Genomic DNA, 10,182 nt, shown 5'->3' with positions numbered 1-10,182 from the left:
CTGGAGAGGCCCCAAACGGGTGCCAGGGGTGGCACAAAGCGGCTCCAAAGTGTCCCTGGTTTGACCCCAAACCCCTCCCAGGGTATCCCAGGGACACCCCTCTGAATCCCCAGAGGTGACCCCAAATAGGTCCCAGGGGTTCCACCTGTCCGTGCCCCCGTCCACCCCAGTGTCCCTCTGTCCATCCCAGTGTCTATCCATCCTTGGTGTCCATCTCAACATCCACCTGTGCACATCCCCAATCATCCCAGTGTCTGTCTTGGGCGTTCATGCCCCTGTCCATCCTAATGTCCGTGATCTCATCCATCTTGGTGTCTGTCCATCCATCCGTCATCCATCTGCCCGTCATCCATAATCCATCCATCCATCTATCCCTGTATCCATCCTTTCATGCCTCTGTCCATCCCAATGTCCCAATGTCCATCCCCCCATGCACCCATCTGTTCCAGGGTCCATCTGTCCATCCCACTGTGCATGATCTCGTCCATCCTGCTGTCCGTCCATTTGTCCATCCCATTGTTCATTCATACATCCCAGTGTCCTTCTGTCCATGCCCCCATCCATCTTTATATCCATCTAACCATCCTTATGTCCATCCATCCATCCTTATGTCCATCTTTCCATCTGTTCACCCATCCATCCCTCCCTCCATCCTTCCGTGCCTCTGTCCATCCCAATGTCCATCCGTCCATGCTCCCATCTGTTCCAGTGTCCACCCCTCCATCCATGACCCTGTCCATCTCAATGTCCACCTGTACCATCCATTCGTCCATCCCAATGTCCATCCTTTTGTGCCTCTGTCGCTCCCAGTGTCCATCTGTCCATCCATCCATACACCCATCTCTTCCAGGGTCCATCTGTCCATCCCAATGTCCATCTGTCCATCTATGCGCCCATCTGCTCCAGTGTCCATCCCTGCATTACAGCGTCAATCTGTCATGTCCATCCACCCACCTACTCCAGTGTCCATCCATTCCTAGTCCTACCCTTCCCAACATCCATCTCTCCATACCCTTGTCCAATCCCGCTGTCCGTCCATCCATCCCTCCCTCCTTCCATCATCTGCCCACCCCAGTGTCCATCCATTCATCCATCCCCCTGTCCATCCCAGTGCCCATCTCTGTGTCCTACCACCCATTCATCCATCCCAGTGTCCACCCATCCATGCCATCATCCATCCCAGTGGCTATTTGTCCATCCCAGTGCCCATCCATCCATTTGTCCATCCCTGGTATCCATCCCAGCATCCATCTGTGCATATACCCATCCATCCCAGTGTCCATCTTGAGTGTCCATCACTGTCCATCCCTGTGTCCATGATCTCATCCATCCTGGTGTCCATCCATCCCAGCATCCATTTGTCCGTCCATCCCAGCGTCCATCCCAGTGTCCCTTTGTCTATCCCAGTGTCCATCCCACTGTCCCTTTGCCCATCCCAGTGTCCATCCCACTGTCCCTTTGCCCATCCATTCATCTGTCCATTTTTCCATCCCAGTGTCCATCCCAGCATCCATTTGTCCATCCCTGTGTCCATGTGTCCGTCCCAGTGTCCATCCCCCCACTCTGATCCCCCAGGACCGTCCCCATTCCCATTCCAGGCGGGATCCCCTTTGGGATCTGCGCCCTAAAAGTCCCCTAAATGGGGACAGCGGGACTGGGGGGGGGACACCAGGCGACCCCAAATAGCGCTGTAGGGAGGGATTTGGGGTCACCAGTGGGGGACCGGCTTCATCCCGCGGGTTTCCCATCGGGAATGGGGTGGGGGCTCATTCCCCACATTCCCAGGGCCACCCCAAAGCCACCAAACGCCTCCTGGGGGGTGACAGAGGTGACCCGGTGGGGCGAGGGGACTGTGCCACCCTCCCCGGTCCGCTGTCACCTCCCCGGGATCGCGGGGACATCCCGGTATTGGCCGGGTGGCCCGGTAGGGGGCGCCCTGAGCGTGTGGTGACGTCACGTCCACGCCTACATGGTGACGTTGTGGTCACTCCCACTGTGACGTCAGAACCTAGCGGGTGAGGGCAGGGGACGGGAAGGGGGCGACCCCAAAAATGGACACGAAAACCCCAAAGTGGGAACAGAAATCCCAAAGGCCGGGAGCGGTCAGCCCAAAAATGGGAGAATTCACCCCAAAACTGGGCACTGACAGCCTCGAAATGGGCACGGGAACCCCAAAACTGGGCAAATTCACCCCAGTCTGGGCGCTGAAACCCCAAAAACTGGATCCATTCAATCTCAAACTGGGTCCAGTCACCCTAAAACTGAATAAATTCACCCTAAACTGGGCACTGACACCGCAAAACTGGGAAATATCCCTCCAAACTGGGAAAATTCATCCCAAAACTGGATCCAGTCACCCCAAAATTGGTCTAGTCACCCCGAAACTGGATAAATTCTCCCCAAACTGGGAACAGACACTCAAGAACTGGGTTTGGAAACCCAAAAACTGGATCTGATCACCCCAAAAATGGATCCAGCCACTCCAAACTAGGCAAATTCACCCCAAAACTGGGAAAATTAATCCCAAAACTGGATCCAGTCTGCCCCAAACTGGACAAATTTACCCCAAACTGGGAGCAGACACCCAAGAACTGGGTATGGAAACCCAAAAACTGGATCTGGTCACCCCAAACTAGATCGGGTCAGCCCAAAACTGGGCAAATTCAACCTAAAGTGGGAAAATTCACCCCATAAACGGATCCAGCCACCCCAAGCTGGGTCCAGCCACCCCAAAACTGAATAAATACACTCCAAACGGGATCTGGTCACTCCAAACTGGGAAAATTCACCCCAAACTGGGAAAATTCACCCCAAACTGGGAAAATTCACCCCAAATTTGGATCTGATCATCCCAAACTGGATCTAGTCACCCCAAAAATGGATCCAGCCACTCCAAACTGGGCGAAACCTCTCCATCCTGGAGTCTTTGAGGTCCGGGGTCCCCCTGGGAACACCCAGAGCCCCCCGTGGCTTTGGGGACCCTCGAGAGAAACCCCTTCCCCCTCCTGAGTCACCCGCTTACGCAGTTCCCGTTTCCTTCCCCATTCCTGGGGCCCCGTCCCGGATACTGGGGAACGTCTGGCCTGAGTCACCCCCTGAGTGTCACCAACATCCCCCCCCGAGTGTCACCAACACCACCCCGAGGACCCAGAAAGGGAAATTCCATGTGAGAAGGTAAAAAAATCCGGGGAGTTCCAGCCTAAAATTGTGGGTTTGGGGTTTTTTTTCTCCCCCAAACCCAAATCGTTTTGGGATTATGGGATCGATTAAAGGTTTGGTCGATTAATGGTTCTGGAATTCCCATGGGATCGGTGTGGCCACAAAGATTCCCTCGGCAGAGCTCATTCCAGGGATTCCCAACTCTTTTAAGGTTTTTTTCTTCCTTTAAGGAAGAAAAGAGAGGAGCAGGATGGAGCCAGAACCCCCAAAAATTCCAAGGAATTTGGGTTTCTCTGGAAGCTTGGAGCCACCTGGGAATGGGGTTGATGGGATTTGGGGTCTCTTCCCGGCCCAAACTATTCTGGGACTCCAGGAGAAGCTGGAATGACCCTCCCCAGGGTGGGGTTTGGGGTGAGGGAGTTGGATCCCACAGGGATTTCGGGGGTTTCTCTGGGATTTTGGGGTCTAAGGGCGGGAGAAGAGAATTTGGGTCAAAAAGGGGGTTGGGGTGGGACTGTGGGGACAGGAATACAGGGACAGGACACAAGGACAAGTCCAGTGACAGGGACAAGGATGGGGACAGGGTCAAGGACCAGGAAGGTCAAGGTCCGGGACAGGTTAAGGGACAGGGACAGAGTCAGGGACAGGAATGGGGGACAGACAGGGGGACAGACACGGGGACATGGGCCTGTCCAGTGACAGGATCAGGACTGGGGACAGGGACAAGATCAGGGACAGGGAGGTCAGGGAAAGCTTAAAGGACAGGGACAGAGTTAGGGACAAGAACGGGGGACAGGATGGGAGACAGGATCAGGGACAAATGTGAGGACAGACACGGGGACACGGGTCAGTCCAGTGACAAGATCAGGACTGAGGACAGGAACAAGATCAGGGACAGGAACAGAGAGAGTCAGGGACAGGGATGGGGACACGATGGAGGACAGGATCAGGGACAGAGCAACAAGTTCAGTGACAGGGTCAAGGACAGAGAGAGTCAGGGACAAGGATGGGGACCGGGTTGGGGACACACAGTTACAGAGGGACAGGGACCAGTCCAGTGACAGGGTCAGGATCAAATACAGAGTCAGGGACCAGAGTGGGGACAGGGACAAGTTCAGGGATAGGATCAGGAACAGTGAGGGACAATGATGGGCACAAGTCAGGGACAGAGACAAGTTCAGTGACAGTATCAGGGACATAGGGACAAGGATAGGGACAGAGTCGGGGACAGGGTGAAGGACAAGGATCAGGGACAGAGACAGGGACGGAGTCAGGGACAAGGATGGGGAAAGACAGGGACAAAGCCCAGCCCCTCCATCCCCTGCCTGTCCCCCGGGGCCGTGGGGACACGCGTGACGCCCTGCGGGTTGCACCAACGGGGTTCCTGTTCCCTGGCGGGAACAGGGCAGGAAGCGGGCGCAGCACCGTCCCTGTCCCCAGCGTGTCCCCAAGGACCATGACCGAGAGCCCCGACCTGTACGAGACCCTGGAGATCCGGTACCCGCCTCCCCGGCCCCGCGGGGACCCCGGCCCGCCCCGGCCACCGCCAGCGGCGCGGTCCCGGCGGTGTCCCGCGTGTCGCCAGGTGCTGGGCACGGCCGCGCTGCTGCTGCTGGCGGCGGCCACGGCGGCGCTGGGCATCCTCTGTGAGTGGGGACAGAGGGGACAGCGACGGCGCGGGGGGACAGGGGTGGGGAAAGGGTGAGAGAGAGGCTGGAAAAGGGGCTGGGAGTGGGAAAAGGGTTGGGAAAAGGCTGGGAAAGGGGCGGGGGTTTGGGGAGAGATTGGAGAGGGACTGGGAATGGGGTTGGAAGAGGTTGGGGAGGGGTCGGAAAAGGGGCTGGGAGTGGGGATGAGGGTGCGCAGGGGGTGAGAAAGGGGCTGGGAAAGGGGATGAGGGTGCGCAGGGGGTGGGAGAGGGGCCAGGAGTGGGGCTGGGGTTTGAGGAGGGGCTGCACAAGGGCTGGGAGTCGGGAGTGGGATGGGGAGGGGGCTTATGAGGAGGAGGGAAGAGAAACGCTACTGGGAATGGGAAGGGGGCTGGGAGAGAGACAGAGTGGGGCTGGAGAGGGATTGGAAGCAGGGAGGGGACTGGGAAGGGGCTGGGAGTGGGCAGGGGGCCGGAGCAGGTCGGGGGGGCCCGGATAGGGGACGGGAGGGGACAGGGACCCCGGGCAGGGTCGGGGGTCCCGTCCCGGCTCTGTCCCCACCCGTGCCACCGGGCACGGCCAGGGGGTGGTCTCTGGGTTTGGGATCCCGGGCAGGCGACAGGGATCTCGGGCTGGAGACTGGAGGGGACAGGGACCCCGGGCAGAGTACAGGGACCTCGGACGGGGTCAGGAGGGGACAGGGACCCCGGGCTGGGGACAGGGACCCCGGGCTGGGGACAGGGACCCCGGGCTGGGTCGGGGGTCCTGTCACGTCCCTGTCCCTACCCCAGACGTGCAGAGCCGGGGGGAGCTGCAAGCGGCGCGGGCCAAGCTGGCGGCGGCCACCGACCCCCTGTGGCCCGACTCCGATGGTGAGGGACCCCTGGCGCTGGCCTTGTCCCCAACCTGTCCCCAGACCCTGCCTGAAGCCCCCGTTCTGCACCCGCTGTCCCCAAATCCCGTGCACAGCCCCCGTCCCCAAATCCTGTCCTGGCCCCAAATCCTGCACACAGTCCTTGTCTCCAAACTGTCCTCCGCCCACAGTCCCTGAGCGTGTCCCCAAATCTTGTCCCCAGCCCACAGTCCGTGTCCCTAACCTGTCCCAGTCCCTGTCCTCATCTGCAGTCCCTGTCCCTTGTCCCAAACCTTGTCCCATGTCCCCAGACTCTGTTCCCAGCTCCTGTCCCCAAATTCTGTCCCCAATCCTTGTCCCCAACTCCTGTCCCCTTGTCCCCCTACAGGTGACATCCCTTCAGCAGCACAGCGGCGGCAGGACCGGCTCGGTGGGTGACAGGGGACGTGACGATGGAGGTGACAGGCGTGTTACAAAGGCAGTGACAGGGGGAGGTGACAAGGGCGGAGACAGAAGGGTGTGACCGGGGGTGTGACACGGGGGTGTGACAGCGATGTCCCCACGCAGGGCGGTGGCTGTCGGGTACCGGGCTCGGGGAGGTGACAGGGGGTGTGACAGCAGTGTCGCTGTGTCCCCGCGCAGGGCGGTGGCTGCAGGCGCTGGCGCTGGGTTGGCGCTACCACCGGGGCAAGATTTACCTGTTCTCGGGTCAGCGGCAGCCCTGGGCCGCGGCCGAGGCCGCCTGCGCGGTGACACACGCGCACCTGGCTTCTGTCACCAGCGCCGAGGAGCAGGTGAGCCTGGGGACACCGCGGGGGACGGCCACGCCTGTCCCTGTCCTGCTCTGTCCCCTCACAGCTGAGCAGCGTCTGCCTGTGCACCGCTATGGGCCTCTCCCCAAATGCTGGCCTGTCCCCCAATCCCAGGCACAGCTCCTGTCCCCAAACCCTGTCCCGTGCCCCTTCACCTGCCCGTGGTCGTCCCCAACCTTTGTCCCCCACCTCCTCCTACCTGAGCATTCTCCTGCCCCCTCCCGTGTCCCCCCACCTGTCCCCCCGAGTCCCCTCACCTGTCCCCTCCCCTGTTCCCGTGTCCCCTGACCTGTCCCCCCCTTCCCACCCCATCCTACCTGTTCCCTTTGTCTCCATCCCTTCACATGTGTCCCCTCCTGTGTCCCCTCACCTGTCCCTGTGTCCCCTCTTCCACTCCCTGTCCTGCCTGTCCCCTTCCCACCCCATCCCACCTGTTTCGCTTTCCCCTCCCGTGCTCCCTCCTATGTCCCCTCCCCTGTCCCCGTGTCCCCTATCCCATTCCATGTCCCCTCCCGTGTCCCCTCACCTTTCCCGGTGTCCCAGGCGTACTTGGCCCGCGAGGCCCGCGGTGGCACCTACTGGATCGGGCTGGCGGCCACGGGCCCGGGGGGCTCCTGGCGCTGGACAGACGGGACCCCCTACACCCCGGAGGGCAGGTGAGCGGGGCGGGGACACCTGGGGACCCTTGGGGACACGGCTGTCCTCTCCGGCTGACCGCTGTCCCCCCGTTTTCCCGCAGTTTCTGGGCTCCGGGGCAGCCGGACGGCACCGACCACGGGCAGTGGGGCGGGGAGGGCTGTGCCCAGATCCACCCGGTGGGCGCGGGGCTCTGGAACGACCACAACTGCAACTTCAGCTTCCCCTGGGTGTGCCAGAGGGACCTGAGTGTCCCCTGAGGGTCACCGCGGAGGGCCGTGCCCAGGGAGGGGCGCCTGGGGTTAGGGGGGATTGGGAGGGTCTGATAATAGTGGGGTGGTCCCGCTAATCCTAAAGGATGATCCCATTAATCCCGAAGGATGATTCCTGGATCCAGGGCGCTCAGATTCCCTCAAAACAGTGGGATGATCCCTCTAATCACTGGGGGAGGATTCCCAGATCCAGGGGGGCTCAGAACCCAAAACAGTGGGATGATCATCCCTCTTATCCAGTGGGATCATCCCCCCTATTTAAGGATCTCATCCCCTCCCCTCATATCCAGGGACCTCATCCCCCTTATCCAAGAGGATCATGCCCCCCTATTTAGAGATCTCATCCCTCTTAACCAGTGGGATCATCCCCTCAAAACCAGAGGGATCATCCTCCCCATCCAGGGATCTCATGCCCCATATCCAAGAGAATCATCCCCCAAAACCAGCGGGATCATTCCCCATTCCAAAGGGATCATCCTCCCTATTTAGGGAATTCATCCCCCATATCCAGGGACCTCATCCCCCATATCCAGTGGGATCAGGCCCCTTACCCAGGGGTCTCCGCACCCCAAAACCAATGGGATCATCCCTCCCCTATTTAGGGATCTCATCCCCCTTATCCAAGAGGAACATCTCCCATAACCAATGGGATCCCCCCCTTTATCCAGGGATCCCCCAATCCAAGGTGTCCCCAATGTCCCAAATCCCGCTGCCACCCCAAATCTGTCCCTGATTAAAGTGTCCCATCTTCCCCCATCCGATATTTTGGGGTTTTCCAACCCCCCCAAGGGACATTTTGGGGGATGCCCCCTCAAACTAATTACTGAGCAGAGAATAAATTGATTTAAATAATAGAAAAGGCAAAAAAAAAACCCCCAAAACAACCCCCAAAATAGCCCAGAATACACCCAAAAAATCCCCAAATAATCCTCAAATAACCTCCTACCCCCCAAAAATTAAACAAACCCAAATAATACCCAAAATACATAAAAAACCAAAGCCATAAAATACCCAACCCCCTCCACCCAAATAAGCCAAAAATAACCCCCCAAAAAAACCCAAATCTTCACAACTCCTCCAAAATTCCCCCTAAAAAAATCCCAAACCTCCCCCACAAAACCCCCAAAAGTTCCCCATAAAAACCCCAAATAACGCTCAAATAACCCCCCAAAACAACCCAGCCCCCCAAAACCCAATCCAACCCCCAAAATACAAAAAACCCCATAAAATACCCAAAAATTTCCACCCAAATAAGCCCAGAATAATCCTCCCAAAACCCCAAAAATTCTCCCAAAAAACCCACAAAATTCCCCCAAAATCCCAAAAGTTCCCCAAAAAAATCCCAAATAACACTCAAAATAACCCCCAAAAGCCCTCAAAAAACCCCATAAACCCCCCAAAAAACCTAAATTTCCCCTAAAAATATCCCAAATCTCCCCCACAAAAATCCCAAAAGTTCCCCGAAAAAAACCCCAAAAAAACCCCAACACCCCCAAAACCCTCAAAAAAACCCCAAAATTCCCCCACAAAAACCCCAAAACTCCCCCAAAAAATCCCAACACCCCCCCAAAAATATCCCAAATAACGCCCAAAATAACTCCCCCAAAAACCTCAAAAATCAAATCCCCCTAAAAGACAAAAAAAACCCAAAAAACACCCAAAGCCCCACAAAAAAACCCTCCAAAACCAAAACGCATTTAATGAACTTACAAAAAGCTAAAAAAATAAAACAAAAAATCCCTCAAATAACCCAAAAAACCCCAAAAGTTCCCTAAAAAAAATCAACAACTGCCCCAAAAAAATCTCAATTAACCCTCAAAATTTACCCTCAAAAATCCCAAAAAAATCCCCAAAAAACCCTCAAGAAAAAAAACACCAAAACCCCCAACAAACAAATAAATAATAACAATAATAACTATAATTATAATAATAGTAAAGGATTTTCCGGGGCAAAAATTTAATAAAAAGGGGGGAAAGTGAAGGAAAAAGGGACATTAAAAAGGGGAGAAAGAGAATTAAAAAGAGGGGAATAAAAAGGGGGGAAAGAGGGGAGGGAAAAGAGAATTAATAGGTGGAAAAATGGGGGGAAGGGAATAAAAAAAAGTAAAAAGAGGGGAGGAAAATGGAATTAAAAGGAGGGGTAAAAAGGGATTAAAAGGAGAAAAAGAGATTTGGAAAAAGTGAAACTTTAATAGGGGAAAGGCGAGGAAAACAGAATTAAAAGAAGGGGGGAAATGGGAGAAAGGAAATTAAAAGGTAAAAAGGAGGGGAGGAAAATGGAATTAAAAGGAGGAAAAAAGGGGGAGGGAATTAAAAAGGGGGGAAATAGGAGAGGAAAAAGGAAATTTAAAAAGGGGGAATGTGGGGAAAGGGGAATAAAAAGGGGGGAAAGGAGGGGAAAAGGGAATAAAAAGCTTAAAAGGAGGAGAGGGGAAAGGGAATTAAAAGGAGGGAAAAGAGGGGGAAAGGGAATTAGAATGAGAAAAAAAAGGTAAAAAGGGAATTAAAAGGGGGAAAGAAAAGAGGAAAAAGGGGATTAAAAAGGGGAAAGTTGGAGAAAGGGAATAAAATGGAGGGGAAAAAAGAGGAAAGGGGAATTAAAAGGGGGAAATGAGGGGAGGACAAAGAGAATTTAAAAAGGAGAAATGTGGAGAGAAGAGAATTTAAAAGATGGGGAAAAGGGGTATGAAAAAGGGGAAAGAGGGGAGGGAAAAGGGAATAAAAAGAAAAAAGGGGGGAGGTAATTAAAAATCGGAGGAAGAGGAGAGGAAAAGGGAAATTAAAAAGGGGAAAGATGAGGA

General features: G+C 55.6%; 1 protein-coding gene across 1 annotated transcript; it reads left to right on the top strand.

Annotated features, from left to right (window-relative positions):
• The first annotated feature begins 3,119 nt into the window (after nucleotides 1–3,119).
• LOC136359932 (C-type lectin domain family 4 member F-like) lies at nucleotides 3,120–7,384 on the top strand. The gene is made up of 7 exons (XM_066316816.1): nucleotides 3,120–3,174; nucleotides 4,564–4,805; nucleotides 5,600–5,680; nucleotides 6,050–6,091; nucleotides 6,304–6,455; nucleotides 7,017–7,129; nucleotides 7,213–7,384. The coding sequence occupies exons 2-7, from the start codon at nucleotides 4,616–4,618 to the stop codon at nucleotides 7,367–7,369; spliced, it is 735 nt and encodes a 244-aa protein (XP_066172913.1). The 5' UTR covers nucleotides 3,120–3,174; nucleotides 4,564–4,615; the 3' UTR covers nucleotides 7,370–7,384.
• The last annotated feature ends 2,798 nt before the right edge of the window (nucleotides 7,385–10,182 follow it).

The sequence above is a fragment of the Sylvia atricapilla genome, chromosome 4 (assembly GCF_009819655.1).
Source record: "Sylvia atricapilla isolate bSylAtr1 chromosome 4, bSylAtr1.pri, whole genome shotgun sequence".
NCBI lineage: Eukaryota > Metazoa > Chordata > Aves > Passeriformes > Sylviidae > Sylvia > Sylvia atricapilla.
The sequence above is the reverse complement of the archived record's forward strand: the minus strand, read 5'-3'. Positions and strand labels throughout refer to the sequence as shown.